At 41.7% G+C, this 21,516-nt stretch overlaps 1 protein-coding gene across 1 annotated transcript in view; it reads right to left on the reverse strand.

Annotated features, from left to right (window-relative positions):
* Nucleotides 1-21,516, reverse strand: part of CFTR (CF transmembrane conductance regulator) — a 94,135-nt gene that overhangs the window by 1,589 nt on the left and 71,030 nt on the right. Inside the window, exons 22-26 of the mRNA XM_074601815.1 lie at nucleotides 15,463-15,705; nucleotides 13,042-13,197; nucleotides 4,964-5,053; nucleotides 1,748-1,920; nucleotides 1,291-1,396 (exon numbers count right to left, since the gene is read on the reverse strand). Of these exons, the coding sequence (XP_074457916.1) occupies nucleotides 1,291-1,396; nucleotides 1,748-1,920; nucleotides 4,964-5,053; nucleotides 13,042-13,197; nucleotides 15,463-15,705 (768 nt within the window). The remainder of the gene's footprint in view (nucleotides 1-1,290; nucleotides 1,397-1,747; nucleotides 1,921-4,963; nucleotides 5,054-13,041; nucleotides 13,198-15,462; nucleotides 15,706-21,516) is intronic.

Genomic DNA, 21,516 nt, shown 5'->3' on the forward strand with positions numbered 1-21,516 from the left:
CGTTGGGCTTGCCTGTTTCTCCTTGTGACTTGATTCTTACCTCTGAGATCATTTGTTGAAGTCTCCAGGTACCATGGCATTTCCCTGGCTCTGCTCAATTGCCAGGTTAAGAAAGCGTTAACTGCAGAAGAGAGAGTTACATGGCAAGCAGAGGGAGAAAGCTGCCAGCAAGGTGCCAGCCCTTCTTTGCTTTCTTCTCGCCAAACAAGGAAGTGCTGCTGGCCTGTGTTTGAAGGAGACAACAGGTTTGCCCTGTAAGGCTGTGCCAGCTTCCCCTGTCAGGCAGCAAACCGGGAAAAATCAAGCTCCTCCGCTGGCACTGCAATGCCGGCACATCTCGGGTGAGGGCACAGGTCTGACAGGAAAGAGCTTTTAGCAGCTCTGTTGCTAAAATGTTGTTTAGACAGTGGGAAACCTGCTCCGGGCGGAGGCTGCCTTTGTGCCGGGGCTCTGCCGACACAGCTGAGCGCAGCACGGGCTGGGGCTGGAGGCAAGGCTGAGGTCCAGCACGTGAAGAGGAGCAGCACGTCCAAAAGCACGTCCAACCTGCCTATTGACTAGCCTGCCTCAACTTCAAACTGTATTCCTCCTGCTGTGCTAATACACCCAAGCAATTGCACATGGAAAATGATGTTTCACCCTGCTAATAAAATGAAGTTCTTCTCTTATGGAAGAGTCAAGAAAATACAGAGGAAGGAACCTCATTTTTAAGAACAATTACATACCTTGCCTTTTATTTCCTTTACTAACCATTTTTATATAACAAAGGAAATACCCCAGGACTTCAATATTTTGTCACCTTGATTAAAAGAGAAAGGAAAATTCAAGTGGCTTGATGAAAGAAATTAGTGGCTCTGACCATCAGATGTTTTCTCAAGAAACCCCTCTGCCCCGTGGAGCCTCCCGTTGCTCAAGACCAAGTGCAGCTGTTTCTGCATTAGCAATGGTAAAGCTCTGTGAGATGCTGGGATTTTTCTGGAGCTCCTGAGCCTATCAGCAGTATAAGGCACCTGGATCAGCAGCTGAGTTGCCTACACAACCGTCCTTCTGGTTGAAAGAAGGAATCCAGCTCTTCCATAATGTGACCCAGCTCATCCGAACACAGGCGCCCCGACAGCTCATGTGAAAGAGCAAACAAGAGCCTGTTGCTCTTCTGCAGGTGACTAAGTTGCTCAACTGCCCTGAATGACTCCCATCAATCCAGCCAACTTCATCAATTCAGCTTGATGTGTTTTGCACGTCCATCAAATGTAGCGAAACACAGTATGCGAGACTATGAGAAACGCTCACCAAAAATCGCTGGCACTCCAGCATTGCCTCCAGCCTGTGTTCAGAGAGTATCACCGTGCAGTTGGCAAACGCATGCTTCAGAGTCTTCCTGATCACTTGGGAAGTTCTGAAAGGCAAACAAGCATCAGCGTTGAGACTGCAATGTACATGCCAGCACAGCTCATAACTTTATTGATGGTATTTAATAGTTTAGCTGCGTGTTGTAAAGCTCAGGTGCATAGACACCAACACTGCAGCGTCTCAGTGTGCTGCGTTTCTGGTGTGAAAGTAGGTATCAGCCATAAAGCTAAGGTTGTAACTAGACTTCCCTGATCCTCCATGCATAATTAATGACATATATTACTGAAATCAGGTTTAGCAGCAGATCAGACAAGTTACAAAAGGTCTCTTTAGATGGTGCTGCCTCACTGATTTTCTTATTTCGTATTAGAAGATAGAACAAATAAACGAAACGTACACAGGGTCCAGGTGAGCACTTGGTTCATCCAGCAGCAAGATTTTAGCTTTGCTGAGAACCGACCGGGCAAGGCACATCAGCTGTTTGTGACCGTGACTGAGGACGCAGCCTCCATCCACAAGAACGAAATCAAGCTGGCCTGGAAATTGCTCAATTACGGACTTCAGCCCAACCTGCCCGAAAGAAAAAGAACAGGAAAAATCAGTGAGATACGCTTACTGCTGACTGTGGGTATGGCAACCAAGGCCTTTAATTTCCTTGCCTTTCATTTCTGACAGCAATGAGGAAGTATAACTTGATGAAAAGGAGAATCTGTCCTATAAAGACTACAAGCTAGCAGCTGGATCATGTGAAAAGCACATTTGACTCTTACAACACGCTAGTATTTATGTTGGGAAGCTGAGAGTTAACGCTTCATCGGTTTGTCACATACAATGCGTTTTGGCATTTTGACCAAAATATTCTGAGTTAGCAGGCTAGAGAGAGCGATGTATTTGAAACTTTTTATCCAGCGGCGATGTATGTCATTGGAAATGTTAAGGAAAGTGATTTTTGAAAGGAAACCAAGCCTCTTTGGCTTGGTTTTACCCTAGTAAGGAGGGTAAAAAGAAATGACCAAAATTCACATGCTACACTACAGCAACAGAGACAATAACCCAGGTCACCCTGGCCGTTGTCTCTATGGCTCTGAGAGCGTTTCCATCTGCTCCTCTTACTGCCCCAAAGGTCCTGCACGCTTTGTTCACACTCACTGCATCACGGACTTCCCTATAGCACTGCTGACAAAACATTTAGAGGGGTGTCTGTGCCAAGTGAAGCTGCTTCACTGTGACTAGAAACCAGAATCCAGCCCAGGAGATGTTTTCTGACTGTTTCTCCCAGTGCTCCTTTTTTCTGTCACTGGGAGATGCATTTCGTACACCTCAAAGCAAAGCTTTGTGTCTTCCACAGGTCCAAACTGACTGTGCTCCTTGGCCTAATCAGCAGCTTTAACAGAGAAATTTTTGTAAAGTATGAGAACTAGGAAACATACGTGAGTTGCGTTGCTCCAAAAGATGATATAAAAATGCAATGCAACCCAAGTGGTTTATGAAAAGCCCCCCCTTGGATTTTTGAAATATTGCTGATCTGCAATTCCTTTTCATTCCAGGACAAAAAAAAAAAAATTAATTCCTGCTTTGTGTTTCCATTTTACATGAAATCATATTAAACTGGTGTGTGGGGGTATGTTAGTCATGTTTCTGAAGGCTTCATGCTTTTATCTATAAGCATATTAGGGCCACGGCTTTGTTCCTCATTCGTCTTCTGAACACACGTTGTGTCCTTCAATAAAATTTTGCAATTAATGGCTGGAAAAGGTGCTTTCTTCTAAAAACCAAACAAGGTTTCTCCATATACCTATAGGGTCCAGACAGCTGACTGCAACAGTAAAATTTAGCCTCAAAAGTTGATACAAGTCTGACAGATTGAGATGCTGAAATATAAGGGCAATAAAAAGTGAAATATCTGACATCTGTTCAGACAATGCCTCGCTCTCTGCAGCTGATTGCAAGGAGCATAAAAAGCTGATGCTGATCTCAAGCAGTATTCCCTAAATCCTCAGCAGCGTTCCCAAGGTGGGTCAGGGATAAGCTGACAGTGAACTTTCTTTCTGTGCCATGCTCCCGAAGTTACACTGACTCACTGTCACTAACAAGCCAGCTTTCAAGAGCATGAACATTGTAAACAATCCAATCACTCCCACTAAAAAGCATTATAGCTCTTTTTTTTTTCTATTTGCTTTGCATTCTCGCCTGTGCAATGAAAACCTCTCTATCACATACGGATTTGCCAAACTCCTTAATGATAAACACTTCAAACTAATTTTTTTTTCATACCATTGTAAATGAGGTTTGGCTCTTTCTTTAAAATCCCAGGCTCAATTCACACACACACAGTGAAAACAATCCTCAAAAGCAGAAGGAGAGCTTGTCTTTTTCAAAAAAGGGGATGTTAATCTACACTCTATTCCGCCCCCCCCCTCAGAGAAGCAGAGAAGAGGGTGTTTATTTCCCCCTTTTCCAAACATAGGGAAGAAATTAGATAAACCCAAGAGAGCAAGCAGAGACAGAGTTAACCTCCTGGACGGGAAAGAAGGAAGCTTTCGGATTAAGTCCCACACTTAAAAGCATTTTCTGATACTTGAGACTTGCAACGAACAAGGGAAAATGGCACGAATTCATTGTTGAATCTGTATTAATTAGGCCATCTGTATTGACTAGATCATCTGCGTTTGCTCTCTAGGCTGCAGCCCTTTCCCTCCCTCCTGTAACTCTCATCTGCCTTTTCTCTGGGCATTACAGACACCTGTGCAACCTATTAAGCACTATCAGAACCAATAGGTGGCATCTCACAACCATAATGCACAGGGTTTAGCTCAACATGGAAACAGAACTGTAAAAATCTGGCCCCTAACCTTGGGGACTTTGAAAACAACAGTGTTGCTAAAACCTCAACATAAAATTAGAAGAAAACCTTCAGGTTCACAAAATCTGATATTCCATGATTCTTATTTTCCATGAAAGAGGCAGCTGCCCGTGACACAAGCTGTACGTAAGCCTGAATGTGGTGTCAGAGAGTGCTCCTTCTCAGCTGGCTTTACATTGGCCTGAGAATTGCAATAACTGGAAAATATTTTGAGGAAAGATTTTTCTAAGCTGAGTATAAATATTTCCTATTGTAATAACACCAGTCTTCTTTCTAGGGCAGGCCACAGACATTTTTCACTTTTTTTTTCTGGCCTCCAAAATGTTTACTAGTCATCTTTACACATTTTGGTAGAAAAATGGCCTTACAGATATTTCATATATTGGGCAAGTCATTAAAATAAGAAAAGATTACAGGATGTTTTGCTGTATCAGCTTCCTCCACTTTTTTTTCTCTCAGGGTCACCCAGCAGAGCCAAACATAAAACCTCACCTACTCTAAATCACTGCATGAGGAACCCAGGTTGTGCTGTATGGAAGTTTATCTTCCCTTTTTTTTTTTTTAAATCTCTGACAAAGGCGCCTTTTATTAGGTAATAAGGAAACACGGTTTATAGCACAGCATAACCCTTCCTCAGCACTTTTTTTTTTCTAAGACTCTATATAAATATAACATACAACAATCATTTGACCTACACTGCGCTCTGCTGTAACCACTTCACCAGGCACAAATAACATTGAACGGTTTTACCTCCTCTGCAACTTTCCATATTTCTTCATCATTCCACTGCCCATAAGGATCCAAATTCATCCGAAAAGTTCCAGAAAATATGAACACTTTCTACAAGAAAAAAGATGGACAGACACAGGTAGATAGATACCCTGAAACATTGTGCAAAGCATTGTAAATTGTAAAGCATACAGAGAAAAGAATAACCTTCTGCAATTACCAGATAGAGGTTATTGCAGGTTATTAAAATTTTTTTAAAACATTGTTCCAAAGAAAGTGATTTTAAAAATCCTTATGTTCAGTTTTTCACAGCTGTCTTGATGAAAACTTAGCCAAACTTGTCTGAAAAACAGTCAAAACATCAAATTTCAGCAGTTTTCAGAATAAAAGATCTTTGTATTTCCATTTTGGAATAAGTCTTTTAAAAACGATTTTTGATTCTTTATTATGTGAAACATATTCAAACAAAAAAAGATCACTAAACCAAAGTGTGTCCTTCCATGATTTTGTTTCAAGAGGAAAAAACTGTTGGATGTTTGTCAGTATTCAGGGACACTGTCCCAAACTGGTTTTCATCAATGAATTTCACTTTTTCTAACCAATTGTAGCCAAATATGTATCAGCATCATTTTGTTACCTGACATTTCACCATCTCCTGGTCCTATACCAAAAGAGGGGGTTTTTCACCTCTCTCTCACTGTCACATCACTGAGATGTTACACAGCATGACCTGATTCATGACTGTAGCAGCAACAACCCTCTTGCTGGCATAGGAGGCTTCCCTGAGTGATGCTACAGCCGATGCTCTCTCCGTGCTCCGGCCTCCCTTCCATCATGAAGAGGATGCGCATTTCCTGGCACTGGGAGCCCCGTCCTTCTCGCACTGAAGTTTACTACTCAGCTCTACTTTTCTTATCAGTTTAGGCAGGCAGATTTAAGTGAACATCCATTAGATACACGTTTTTGTTGCTCGAAAAGCAATGACTCAGACAAAATTAAATATTTGTTTAATCCTTCTTTACATGGGGTGGGTGTGTGAGATTCAGGTGGAAATGAGGTTCTTCAACAGACACTGAGCTTGCACAACATTTCGTATGAGATAAAACCGAGCTGTTGCTTTCTATGCTGCGAGGTACACCTGCTGCTTACAGCAGGGAGAACTTGCTCTCAAAGAATGCAAGTGCCTTGTTGAGAAATATTACCATTTGCTTGCTCTTTCCTTGTACATACGGAACAAATACCCAGAGGAAAGATCTGAGGCAATTATTTTCTTCTCTTTTGTCTTCCTAAAGAAAATACGTATTTAGAGAAAAACGTGTTGAAATGCCAGTGATTTACAGCCACATAATTTCTTGGAGTCTTGGTAGTCAAATGCTACTGAAATCAGTGAAGGACTAGCTGTCCCAGCAGAAAATGGCTGAGGGAATATACTCAGCAAGTACTCTCTCGGAGTTTGGCCAGTCTACCACAATTTCCACCTGACCTAACCCGGGAACTTGGCATTCTTTCATCAGATTTCAAAGTGATTTATACACGCATTTACATTAATCATTTCACTGTGATTAATTAAAAGTTTGAATGTGGCAGAGGAAAATAAATTACATTAATTAATTTGCTTAATTAAGAGATGTAAACTATTGCCAGTAATTTCTTTGGTGTAAGAGAGATGGAAGTACCTGATTCAAGAGAGGAGAGGAGAAAAGCAGCTGCACAGTGGTGCCCTGCGGTCAGTGGGGTGGATCTAAGGGCGATGGGATCTTCACCGCGCAGCCAGCAACACACCAACCGAGCTGCAGCGCAGGCAGCAGCCCATGCAGCTAAAAGTCATTGAGGCACTTTCGGTAGAGACCAGGGGGAGAAGCAGACTCTTTCCTTTATAATCATGATTGTTAATAACAATGAATGCCTCGGTGAAGCACAGCGCAGTCCTTTTCCCATGCCCCGCACTGGTTAGGTGGCATGAGCGGGGTGACATATTTGCAGCAGGATTAGGTTCTTACAAGTAGTGGGTGCGGTGGAAATAATACCACTGTGGAAACAGTGTCAGACGTGGGTTTGTTCCCACTTTGAGCACCATACATTTAACTAATGGAACAGGTATTTTCATTTCTCAGTGGTAAAGAATAGTTAACTGAACAAACCTGTTTTAAAGAAGACAGGGCTGAATAACATTCCTGCTGAAGTGCAGCAGGCAGAGAAATAAAGGGTACTACTTTCTTCAGAAACTGCTGTTATTCCTAATAACTGTGCTTTCAAGGAGCAGGGCACTAAAAGCGAGCCATTCCCAAAAGTACTTTTTTTTTTTCCCCACAAGGTAAATATTCATTGTCCTGAATTCTGGTACTTCTTTCTCCAATTCAACATCTCCTTCCTCCCAGCTCACTAGAAACCACATAGGGTTCACTTGGGTAAATATCTTGTGAGTCACATGGGCAGTTTAGAGTCCACTTAAGCAGAAGCAGAAAAAAGCACAAAAAATTCTTAAAGGCTAGAAGTCTAAGTGAAAAAAAACAGAAGTTAATCCCATGGACATACGTGTTGTTTATAAATATGGAAGAAGTAGAAATTATGAGGGTGTTGGAAGCGGGAATGGATGGCTGGGGAGACTGGCAGCAAATCTGGAACTATTTCCTTCTCAGTCACTTGTTCAAATTCACCCAGGATGATAATGCGTGTGATTACACACTAAATAGTTTCTCAGATCTGACATCCACCCACAAGCAAAACACTCGGGAATAAAAATATGGTCACGTTTATGTTCTGACCACTCTAAATATTGTAAATCAGCCCCTCCAAAAGGCTTTGATCCCCCTCAGTGACTACAGCCTCTGCATATTGCTGACAGCGTGGGATATACCTAGCTTGTGGGGATACGTGTCCTAAGTGATTTAAGTGTTTTGTGGAGAACCAAGACCCTGAAGTACCTAAGCAAACGCATACAGAAGAGTAAAGGATGAGTTGACAAGAGGCTGCTAAGAAGTGAAGAGTATCCTGGCTCTGAGTAGCTGCTACTGCAACAACAGACACCCCATGTGCAGCTCCTCAGCCAGACCCATGGACCCTCGTTCCCATAGAACCCAGGGCTGGAAAGCAAACACAACATCATCTGGAACCATATACCAGCTCCACGCACAGAGACGTTAGAGTAACAACAATATGACCTCCATGTAGCCTCCTCCACTTCATATATATTATGGCAACAATATCAACATGAAAGAAAATCAAATTGCTATGTGAATGCTTTAGTATTGGGTGTGGAGTTAGCGGATTTGTCTTCATAAGGGTCCATTAGGGACTTTACATTGAGATTAAAACATTTACAGACAAGAATAAGAGCATGGGAGCAATGAAGACCTTCTGCAAATCACTTCGGGACCAGTTCTGAAATGTTCTGCCCTGAAGATGCTAAAACCTCTGCCTCCCACAGAGCTTACTGATAAACACAAGTGCTGTGCTCCTGGCAACACTGAACCCATGATGCAGAAAACAACCATATACTGCCCAAAATGAGCATGTGGGGTTGTTAATTAATTAGGAACCCAGCCTCTGCAGGACACTCTATGGGACCGCCTACAGGAAGCAGTGCTGCACCGTGCCTCCTGCATGTAGCATGCTGCAGACACCCCTGCGGCCTCCAAAAGTGAACAGCCCTGAAGGGCATGAGATGCGACGAAACAGTGCCAGAGACAGACAGGAGGAGAGACAGACAGATCTAATGAGCAAAGTGAGACAGCTACTGAAAAATTGGAATTACAAAGATAACAGTTGGAAAATTTCACTTCTTAAGTAAAATAACGGAGCAAAAGCGATTTAATTATTTTTTTGTCAGCTGGAAGTCCCACAAACTGTAGTAATCTCATTTTCCATGCTAAGCTTGATTTTAACTCTATATGGAGCATTTACACATAGAAAATGTGTGAGATCCGCCAGGATGCTATGGAATAACACTCAAGAAGACACCAGACGTCATCCCCTTCCTTTGAGCTATCAGCAGCTTATGGGTCTCCGGTTTCTCCTCATTTATTTTACTTGAAAATGGGCTGCAGGTCTCCTGTTCTCCATTCAAAGCTAAATTTCTGAAGGCATCCTCTCAATTTCACTCCATTAAATACTTCAGGATGGAATCTGCATGAGGATCTGTATGCAAAAGGGCTTCAGTGTGTGGAAACCAGATGCAGCTGGATGTCCTCATCCTGGAAATGTGGTGGGGAAATTCTTGCAGTACAAGCATCAGGAAGAAGGGATGATGGGCTGTGATTATTCTTCAAATGGCCTGTTATCACTGGGGTAATTGTTTTGCATGGGAATGACAAACATCCTGTAGGAGCAGCAACGGGTGTGAGGAGCTACAGGAAGGAACTTCCTTATGGGTGCTCCAGGAAACGTGTTTTATATGTTTTACCCCTTCGTGCCACTGCAATATGCTGACAGCTGGATTTGAGATACCGAAATAAATAGGTTTTTGCCTTTGCTCCGGCTCATCGTGATCCCTGACCACCTCGCAGGCTGTTCTAGCATCGCCTGTGTGGAGCACTTGGCGGTGTGTTAGGGCACTGCATGTGCTATGCAGGCGTGCATCAATGTGGTTCCCACAGAGGAAAAACACTTCTTTTCTTCTAAATTGGGAAATTTAGGGATAAGGAAGAGAAGGAGAGAGTTGAAAAGTTTTCATGAGGAAGTGGTCCTCAAGTAGAGATCTGTTCTTTTGCTAGCGAAGCCTCTCCTGGAGATGGCGAATATTCACATGTTGCTGCAGGCCAGCCTCACAGGAAAGGAAAAGCAACTGGTTTTTTTTTTCCATTCGGAAGCCATAGGTGAACGGCAAAGAACAAAAGGCTCCCTTTGTTCTGCTGGGAAAGGCAGGGTGGCATATGCAATTTCTCTTCCCTGCTGGGAAAGTGCTGGTGAAAACTTCATTTCATTCTGTATGTGGGAACTTTTAAGGCATAATGTGCAGTTCTTTGGCAAGGCTTTGGGACAGGAGCTGCGAGCTGAAGCACACAAACAGGCTGGCAACTCCCGTGACCTTCCAGAGAATGGAGGGCTGGGATTTTTTGGCATTGATCCATGTATTAGGGACTTCCAAACTGAACTAAATGTGTAATTTTAACAATGAACTAACAATGCACCTCACTAGCAGAAGGGCAAGTTACACTGCCTGTGTAATAAATGTCTCTCGCATTTTGCTGATGGCTGCAGAATGTTTTCTATACCATTAGTGACTCTGTAGTGAGTACCCAGCTATGAGAATTATTAATCATATTTTTCACTGGGACAAGGAGGCTACTGGTTACCAAGCACTCCGTTTTCTCCTCAGCTCACGTGTACCCAAGGACAGCTGGAGATGGAAAGCAGAAACCTTACTGGGCAACCACATCCCAAAGGAAGAAAGGGCTGAGAGCAAAAGGATGACAATGGGAGATACAGGGAAGCCTGTCCCACATACAGGAAGTTATACTTGGCTGTATAGCTACATCAGGAAAATTTCCCAATGGAAACATAGCTTTATACTGGTAAAAGCATCCTTCATCCTATACAGCCATCCTTTGGAGGACAGCTGTATAACGTACCTGTCCTTGAAACTAAATAGATGCAGCTACATTTGCAGTTCACCGCACAGCTGCCTCAATCTGAACGGGTGACTTCTTTTCATGCTGCAGAACTGAACCAGCAACAATAAAGAAATAGAAGTTTACAGGAACAGACAGACATGAAAATGTTGAAGAGAGGATGGAAAGGGTGACGACAGGTCAGGTACCAAAGGGCAGCTTGCCAAGCAAGCCTCACCTCAGCAGGCAGCGTGTGACCAGCCAGGCTGTCGGTAGACTCAGGCAAGGTACAAATCTAACCAGTGGACTCACCACCGCTCTCTTGGTTCTATTTTGTTGGGGGTGTAACTTGGCAGTGAAGAAAAGGTCTAGTGGCAAGGTCAAAGTGCTAAAAAATTGCTGTCTTTAAGGAAATTTCAGAGCATGATTGTGGAAATGCACAGAGAGGAGAGAGCTGCGCCTTCTTCACATGCCTACTTTAAATAAATGCCCCTCAGGCTACTGTGGGATAACATATTTGAAAGGGAAGCTATCGCAACACAAAACTGATCATTAAGTAGAAAAACTAACTTTTGAGTCCCTCTTGTGTTTGCAAAATCAAAGCCATTGTGTTTCCAGCATGAGCATTTCAGCATCTTTTAACAGCTACCAACGCCAAGACAGTGTCATCAGGAACAGCTTGGTCAGACTTAAATCCCACCTCCATAACACTGAAATAAATCAGGAGTGACTATAGTAACTGAGTGACAGTCATGTTAGTGACTTCACTACAATTAGTTTGGTTTGTTGTGTTGTGGTAGAAAGCAGAATTTAGCCTACATACCCAAAAAGGGGTAAAAATGAAGATAGACCTCTGCTCTGCTATGATGACTATGGAAAAGAGAACCACTATTTTGACAATATAACCTGACAGCATATTTTTCAGTTAAGTCAGGTGTCCGATGCAGAGTATCTCCAACTATTTTAAAATGCCTCATGTAGTCAGTGCACAACCACACCTCATGTAGTCAGTGCATTATACCACACATAGGTTCACTGCCGCTCACCAGCTTTCTAAGACAGTAACCACCTTTCTAAGACAGTAACCACCTTTCTAAGACAGTAGACTATCTATTGGAAACAAACCAATATGCACAGGAAGCAGCTGACAACTCCTTTACGGTGGGGATGGGATGGGAGGAATAGCACAATAGGGATTTGACAGCTGGCAGTCAAAAGGAGATCCTTAGTCACTACTCCAGGGTGGGCCAACCAGGGTGACCAAGGATCAAACCATACTTATCAGTCTCCGGGGAAAGTAGCCACCCCTCAAGGACGGGTAAAGGCAGGACAGACTGCATGTCCCCTCGCAGTGCGTCAGGCTGACCTGCAACTTGTGTCCCTCTGCCTCACGATACCACAAGTGACTCGTTGGTAAGATTGCAGTCAAGTGTTAATTGAATTGTTCTGCCACACTCACAAGATTCCCAAAGGAATGAACCTTGTTATGGAAAAGACTGTGTATGTTTAGTAGCTGAAGAATTATCCAGTGTGTAGCTTTCAAAGAAGAGAAGGCCAATAAGTGTTACTCCTGTATCAGCGTTGTTGGAAAGGACTGACACCTTTCAACAACAAAAATACAAAACATGGCATTAAAATTATGCAGTTCATTCCATCACTTTTCATTCCTACCTTTAGAGTGAGCGACCATTTTATAGTGTTACTGCATGCAGCCAATAATGTTAATTTTTGCAACAGAAAATCCAGATTTGTAACTAATGCAGGACACTGGTCCAGTGGTGGGAACATTGGCAAGGGACTCAGAAGCCCTTTTCAGTTTGTTTGCTCCTCCTTAGACCATTTTTCTTTTTCCAGTTATTTGAGAGTATTGGGGTGCCTAAATCCAAGTGAGGAGCTGCTTCCTTTTTCATCTCTGAAATGGTTTTACTTCCCATATGCCGGCACTGCTGCAAGCATAAATAACATGAAGTGGTCCCTTATACACGCACCATGGCATGGTAATGAGAGGTGACAGCTAAAGAAGTGATGAGTCCATGCTGGGGATCAGCTAGTGGTCTAGTAAAGTATGAGAAAAGCAGTAATTCTGATACCGGCCTGTCAGGGAAAATAGGCAATGTACGGTATTCACATGTTAACCATAATATGTGATGTGGGGCTTTAGAAAACAGTAGCTGAGAGCACCATTGATTGTATTTTTTTCTTCAGGTGTCACTATCTTATTTTGAATCAACATGCAAACTGTTTCAGAGGTGCAGGGCTAAGCAGCCTATGAACGCTTCTGTTTGAGTGTGCTGTACCTTCCCATTTCTAGAAGAGTTCTTGTGAGAGTGGCACAGAAACCCTCAAAAAGTAGAGTTTGCTGAGAATCATTCCATCCATCCATCCATCCATCCATCCATCCATCCATCCATCCATCCCACTCCCCTTTTCACAAAATCTTTGCCTTTTGTTTCTGTTTCTCAGCATAAACCAACTAACTTCCAGTTAAAGGTAACTATATGAATATGGATATAGAACCAACTAAAATAAAGGCACAAATAATCTCATTACCTGAGGAATCACTCCAAATGCCTTCCTCCATTGCTGCACGCTGACCGTGTTCCAGGAGACTCCATCAATCTGGATATCCCCTTCTGTATTCAGCAGTCTTAAAAATGCAAAAAGTAAAGTGCTTTTTCCTGAACCAGTTCTTCCTAAAAGGCCCACCTGCAATGCAAATCATAAAAACAAACACTTAATACTGCTCACATATTAACCACAGACCAAGGCAGAAACACTTAGAGATCACAGCAGTGGAGAACAATCCAAATGGATCTCATCGGGATAGCAAATGTCATGCGTTTGGAAATTATAAAAGCAAGGGTTGAATGAAACACTGGGACAGACTCTTCTTTGTTTTGTTAGAATTAGCTAAGAAAAAAGACCTGTTAGCCTACCCTTAGCTGAAGAACAGAAGTTTGTGTATACATTATCTTGTACTAATTAGTCCAGCTTTTTGTGCCTTTCCCCTTTCTTTTGCTATGGAGCCCTCTTCATCAAAACCCCATCCAGCAGACAAAAACCAAGCTAGGAGCGCACTCGAATCACACTACTGAGCTACTCCATTTCCATATAATTCAAAACAGACGGCCCAAGTCTGATCAGACCATCAATTTGTGGTGGGGTATCTTGGGCCCGAGGCAGTGGTCACAGCAAACACCATGCCATTGCCCTCCCCCAAGCAGCAATGCAAATCCTCAACCCACCCAGCTGGTGCTGCCTTTCCTGACCTAAGAGGTGGGAAGAAACATAATAAAATGTTGTGTTTCCCTTGTGGGATTGCACTGACCTATCACCGGAACAAGCAATATCTGCAGTAACAACCAGCAAACTGCGATACTGCCTTTTCCAACAGCTGGGTTTTACACAGTCAATGCTGTCCTTTCAGAGCGTGGGCTGGTTTTGTAGGGTGACAATATACATGTGTAGGTGAAGAAAGGGATTCTTCCTGCTGCCTGGCATGTTTTCCTTAACAGTGCCCCAGGCCTCCAAACCAGACGAGCAAAGCTCCGCACTGTTGCACAGACCCCCACAGCAGAGGGGAGCTCTGCTCTTTCCTGCTTGTTTTACACATGCTTCCCTACAGGGCAGAGACAAATCCTCTCCAGTTTAAGGAGGACGCTCCAATTCTGGAAGCACTACCTCTGAGTCCAGGGTTCGTCACCAAAATTGGATCAAGTTCTTTCAATAGCCATTGAAAAAAGGACCTTTGTTTTAATTTTTCTGCCCCCTCTCTGTACAGTACAAAAGTATCTTTCATTTTCCATACTCCATTGCTTCAAGGGATTTTCCAGGAAGTAAATCCATCAGACCGCAGCGGCACCCACACCTCCACGCTCCAGGAATCACAGGTGCCTCTCTTCAATAGGCAGAGCACTTTTGGGATGGTGCTGCAGAAGTCAGACCCCCAGTTTCAAAATTTCGGTGTCTTCAAACTTAGTAGATGAAACATTCAGTTCATGCAAACCAAGACAGGTCTACCAAACCTGGCAGATACTGGTGCTATCCAAACTAGGAGCAAAGAGCAAGGCAAACTACGAGCAATGCTTTGACTTGTGGCAAAGCCAGGGAGCTGTCACTAAGCCTGTTTTGTCATCTGTGTGGCAGAGTTAAAATCTCCTCTTCATCCGTATGGCTCCAGCTCAGGAAACCATGGGAGCCTTTCCTCCCACCCCACTGAGGATGGCCCTTCAGCATGAACTTAAAGCAAAGCATTAAGCCTCTGCCTAACTGCTGTCCTGAAACTAAAGCTCTTTCTTGAATGCAATCCCAAACCCACATGAAGATTAATTAGAGGTTTGTCAATCTTCTGAAGAATAGAGCTGTTTATGGTTTGTTATATAATAATTTGGGGTGGCACAGAGCCCTCATGGAATGGGCGAGACGGCACCTCCACCCTCCGGCTGCCGGAGCCAGCGGTGCGTTACCCTTTTGGCACAGCGGCTGGTATTCTTTCCTGCCCTGCTCCACCTGGGTCAGGCTGCCCCCAGCGTCTGCGCTCACCAGCAAGCTTCCCCCTCCCCAGGAGGAGAAGGTGAACAACTTCAGGCACAGGAATATGACTTGAGGAACTGCTGCATATGTATTTTATCAGTATACTCTGCTCCTCATGGCCAGCAAATATCCCCACTGTGCTTCACTGAGGCGTAAATAACCTCAAGATTTCTAGGATAACTAAGGCAGATTTTCCTTGCCTTCTTTTTGTTTGTAGCCAATAATCCTACCGATGAGCTCATTTTAGGAAGAGACATGAGACATTTCTGTTCTTCAGGTGCTTTAGATGATTACTTTGTTTTGTGACAACATCATGTTTCCATTTAAAAAACCTTATTGAACTCAACCTACTCTTGACTTAATGAATAGGTTTATAACGACACTTCTACAGTTGAACTTAATAGAAGTCAGATCGAACACAACAAAACAGTGTCTCACCCTCTGCCCTGAACTTATTGAAAAAGAAATGTTTTCTAACACAGCAGCTCCTCCTTCACTGTATTTGGCTGTAAGGTCCTTCACAATCATTTGGCCCCCGGATGGCCAGTTCTTCTCTTCCTTTGCATGCCTGTTTTCAATTACAAGGGCATCTGAAAGCTGGTTATTCTTCTGTGGCTTAATGGTATTCGTCTCTTCGGTTGGCATGTCAATGAATTTAAATATGCGTCCGACAGACCGCATCTAGGAATGAAAACAAACAGTATTCTAATTGTAATTAATACTTGGCTACCAAAGCAAATGAAATCAAATTATTCCTATTTCCTAGCCAGAACAGTGAGTCTCTTTTCTGTGTAAATTATACTATGATACAGTTTTCAAAGGTAGGACAATTCTTGTGTAGAGCTCTAGATTCTATTGTTTTTCTGCTACTGACATTGGTTAAACATGTGATTCCACTTGCTTCACTTTTAAATGAACACAATAGCTCTTTCCACCTTTTAAAATGTATTTTGAAAACTGTAGGTGACCTGTATTTATGAAAACAAAGTATGATCATGAAAGCAATCTTGGGAGTCCTCAATTCCTCCCTCCTGTAAGGGGTTGCCCAACCTGAAAACTGAAGTTCCTTGAATAATGACTGATATCCAAAGATCAGCAGAATGCATGGGATTTAAAAATGTAAAGCAGTAGCATCAAGTAAAGAGGAACAATCATCAGACTTTAACATCTGAATATGTAAGAGAAATTATCTATACCTTTTAACAAAAAATTAGTAGGAACTAATTTTATATCTGCAATTATATATATTAGGTGAAATAATCAAGTCCTGTAGTTCATGAACTTCAGACAGAAGTTGCTACTAGCAGTCTTGGTAAATTTTTTCAAAGGATCATGGGACTAGAAGGGATCCTCTTGATATTTTTTATATATAGATAGATAAATGGATCACAGGTCAATTAATAAAGAGGCAAATCACCTCCTTCACTAGAACTCCACTGCTCAGGTGGTCAGAAAACTTATTTTTAAGTCTATGGACCAGTTTGTTCTTGTGCATTTGTTAATTTTAAATTCTAAATAATTCTTTTTCCTAGTTGCTTTCCCCATTAATTTATGGAGGACCATCTTAGATCCAGTCAGCCTTTCTTCTCCAGGACTAAAGAAAATCCAGGTTTAAGCCTCTTTCTTAACATATGTTCTCCTTCTCCAAACATCCCAGTTTAAATTAATCTTTCCTGTCTGACCAGACTGTACACAGCATTTTGAATGATGTTTCACAAGGACATTGTACAAAGGCATTGATACTTTCCTATCTATATTAGGAATATCTTGATCAACACATTCCAGGATCATAGGCTCTTTCTTCACAGTCACATCTTATAGTCACCTTCTCATCAAGCAGTGATCAGCCAAGCTTTCCTCCATCTTAGCCATTTCTAACCGAGGAGATCCTTATTTACAACAAAGGTTATTCTTAGTAGTCCCTAAATTTAAGCCTGCACTTTGGCTACTGAAATCTATTTTATATCTGCCATTTGGGGTCACCTAATATCTTTCAACTCCCAGCATCCTTCATGCTACCAGTGCCTTTCAGCTTTGTGCCTTTGGCAGATTTCTTCAACAGAATTTTTTTTCTTTGTTGAGAGCATTAAAAAAAGATTAAAACGAGCTCAGTCACAAATCTAATCTTTGTTGAGTAGCCTCCCTACAGCTTAATACTTACAGCTTAATGCCATTTCCTTTCTGTCCAACTCATTAACTAGTTTACAGTTCTCATAATAATCCCGATCCCCTTCATTTATATAATTTCTGAATCAGAGCCACAGCCAGTGCTTTCCTGAAGACAAATGAGATCAACTACATTACTTTTGTCTGGCAAATAAATTACTGAACTGAGTTATCAGGTTAGTCAGATACAACCCTAATTTCAGCAAAGCTGAGTGCATTCACTCTGTAAGCACTGAGTCTTTAATTACTTCTTCAAAATAGTTTCTAAAGACTGCTGCCATCAGACTAACAAACCGATGGTGGCATCAATGACTTCTTATTTCTCCTTTTTAACCAAAAGCGATGGTTGTTATTCTATCACGTGCCACCACTGCTGCTAGCTCGGTGGATTCATCTGAAGTGGCCATTACCAGATCTCCAGCTTCTCAGCCAGCTCTTCCTGCACCCTGGGATGGGATGTGTAGTCACAGCTTGTCTGTGCACGTGGGGTGGCATTGCTCCAGCCTGGTTTCACATGTTTAACTGAAATGTCCAGCTGCGGAACCCAATCACACTTAGTTGAAGACTCTGATTTTAGATGGGCAGACTCACAGTGGTATACGTGTCCCTCCATGAACTGTACAGGAAATTTAGGGAGACCGGGATTCTAACTCAGATGCTTCAGTTTCGTGCTCACAGCTAGGCTGGTTTTGCATATAACTTCCACCTCAGATATTGTAAATCCCATTTCTACTTTCTGCTCCACTTTCAACTCCCCAGATAAAATAATGGCCTTTTACTGAAAACTGAGATCAAGTATTTATTCGGAATTTGGGCCATTTGCAAGTTTAACTCTGATTTTGTCAAGTCTTTCTTCTCTATCTGCTTCTTGACCTCCAATGCGTTGCTTGTTTTGGTTAACTAATTCATTCTGTAGAGGCTGTCATTTCTAATATACTTTCAAAGAACGTTGCTCATGCTGGTAGTCCTAGAGTCTATTGTTTTTCTCCTGCTATTCAGGAAACAAATTTCAGCCCCTTACTTAAGATGTGACTTTACATTACATTCAGTTTCCTAAGTGTCTTAGTCCAAATAACTTATTTAACAGATTTCTCATTTTACCAACATTCATCCTTGTAAACAACAAGAGTAAACTGTAAGATAGTGTCAATTTTTATCAGTCAGAAATTATTTAGCAAAAGAAATTAATAAATAGACACCTGCATAGCTACTGCATCCAGGAATATCTGGGCCTTATTTGTTCTCTAATCTGTATTCCCAGTAATATATCCCTCTTTAGTGGCATTATGCAAAATGCTTTGTACATCTTTCATCTTGCTTAACTGCTTTTGCATTCCTTCTGCAAAGTGATTCTACTTGATGTATTACCATGCCTTCCTGCTCTTCGATCCAGATTGAAATATTGTTAGGTGGATTTTCCATGTGGAAGCAAATTCATATACAATGCAAGGAAATACTGGGATCATAGCTTACATCTCAGCATCTTGAAACACAATTGTAACAGAAGTTTTGAAAAGCATGCTAACACCCAAGGCTATCGAGTACAATTTCCATCTCAACCACTGTGCAAGATGGAAAGGCATGGTCATCATCATGTTGATAATACCATTAATATCATCTCATTTTGGTGATAAACAGGAAGACTTTGGATCAGACTGACAATTTTTTTGTTGTCTGACTGTCCATAGTAAATCCCCACATGGAGCACCCTGCATTTATTTTAATTGGTGTTTGATTGTACATTTGTTTTCAGAAATCATATCTTTATAGAAATATCGCCACTTCAGAAATGAAGGTCTTTCTTGGCTTCATCAAGAGCTGCGAATGTTTGTAAAGGCAGGGATTCCCTATAATTGCCCAAGAGAACCTACCATTACACACTAACTAAAACCTGTTACGAAGCCAGCTGGACAAAGAGCCTTCCCTTACAACAGAAAATTTCATCTCTATGTCCCAGCTTCTCTGACAGATATATCAGTCACATCACATATGCAGGTATTTTAGACAGCTTAATACTTTAAATCAATTCAGAAGGATGCTTTCCTTGTGCTGTAATTTGCATTATGATTTACATCTGGGCAAAATGCAGCATAAATGTCAGTAACACTTTATAAAGATATCCATTCTTCCTTTCACAGGTAGAAATCTTCTGTCATTCATAATGACAGGTATAGTGTAGGTGACAGCAACTTTCTTACCCATTATTCCCATCAGCAACGTGCCTGCTATATTCACATTCTCTAATGCTTTAGAATAAAGGAGTGTATTTACTACTTCCGTCTAAAAATGTCTAGAGCATAATACAGTATTTTTAGCCTTGCCTAATTGTATTTTACTGAGATTTTAATAACATTGCAAATTCTTTAATTTACTTTCTCATTAATATCACTTAAGCTATTCTTAATGTTGAAGGAAAAATTCATAATATAATTATGTAATGTATATCTCCAGAAAGTGGAAGAAGTAATTCTTTTACAAGTAACCTAATGCAATTAATTTCATCAGGCCCTATGCTCTCTTCTGCTGGAAGGAGAGCAGTCACTCTCTCCAGACCAGACATGCATGTTATTCAATGATCATATTGCAAGACTCCACTTCCTCAAAAAACATGCTGTCTGGAAAGCGCAGTGTGCAACTGAGAGATGCCATGAGAGGTTGGTCCAATGGCTCCTGTTGTGAAAAATCCCTGTGCATGAAGTCACTGCAAAAACTGGGTCAATGCAGGTGGACCATTCAGTTTTACTGAGGTTTCACATCTTCTGCTCTTACATTTTGGGTGCACTTATAGGACATACAAACTTATGTCTTACGAACTGCAAAAATTAAATATTTAGTTCATGTTAAACTTGTACTGAATTTTTTGCTCCTTCTCACACTGCTTTGCAGGCAGAAAAGTAAATGTTCTAATAGATTTTTCTTCATCCTGTTCCTTTCCAGATGACCAACACCTCACTTTTGACAATTGTCATTCTGATGCACATTTTGCAGTCAAGTATTTGATCTACTTAAACTTTGGAAATTAACCTGTTCTCAGGTTTTCTGCTGACAGTAGTAAAAAGTATATAAAGACCATGTCTTAGTTTAAAAAAAAACCACACCAATTGAACAGGTTAAAGGAGAAATAGCATGGGAAAATGAAAGCATAAAAAACAGCTGCCAAAGCAACATTATTTTTCACAGTCCTAATTTTTCCTTTGGTCTTCTTCTCTACTATGTAGTACTTAAATTCTTCAGCATCCCTGATGCGCAGGGTGAGGCACTGTGAGGTTTAGCAAGTGTGGTTTTAATGTCTCTTTGGGGGATTCTTTTTATGTCTCCTTACATAAGTAATCTTGGCAACAGCAAAAGCATGGCATTTTCTCTTTCCCTGATAAAAGGAACCGTCCTTCCCAGTTATAGCACTGCTACTGCAGGATACACATCGGTGAAGGAGGAGGTTATAAAGCATTAACACAGTCCACTGGGACTAGCCAATGCTTATCTGTGAAAGCAGCACTTACTGGAAAACTTATTTTTTATTTCCTTATGAAGGAAAAAAATCAAAAATACTACAAGACTGCCTGCAGGGATAAGAAAAAGACTGAAAACCAGCTAAAGGGATATTAGCAGAAATGATCAAAGTGAAAAGATAAATCTAGTCTAACTGGTAGCTTTAAATGAAACAATAGATAGCTGTCAGAGTGACCACATATGTGGTTTTGCGTTGTTGCTTTTTTTAAAAAAAAAAAAAAGCAGAGCAGATAGATAAAGTATCAGGGCTGTACAGAATAAAATGCCAAAACCATTATGGGGTATTAAAAGACAATGGGGATTTTTCAGTTAAAGCCAAACCAGTTCAACAGAAATTGCTTCATAGAGAATATCTGTGTATGTAAAAACAAAATCCAACCCAGAAACTCAGATTTCTTCAATATGTGTGTCATTGTCACGGAAAGCTCAAGGAGGAGATTGTGTGCAATAAAGTCAAATTTGCCGTCTACCCATGTGTTTGGCCAGTATTTATTCCGGTAGATTTTTTTCTTCTTCACATGATCCTGCTTGTCTACTCTCCTGCCTTCCTGTCCTTTTGCTTGCATTTATTTCACTGATGTCCTATACCTTGCGTATCTTGTAAAACAACTCAGTAGTGCGTTTCAGCCACTTGCAGAAAACTCCAGCTTATCTGACAACCAAAGAATGCTACCTACAAATGTGCTATACCCTCAGGCATGCTTGTGGGCAGGCTTGTAAGCACGGATGTCACAGCTGCTCAAGGAAGGGCAAGAGTGATGTCATCTAGAGCGGCGCGTGCATATCTGTAACTGGAGACACATGGAGATGTGTCAG

The sequence above is a fragment of the Larus michahellis genome, chromosome 1, assembly GCF_964199755.1.
Source record: "Larus michahellis chromosome 1, bLarMic1.1, whole genome shotgun sequence".
Classification (NCBI taxonomy): Eukaryota; Metazoa; Chordata; class Aves; order Charadriiformes; family Laridae; genus Larus; species Larus michahellis.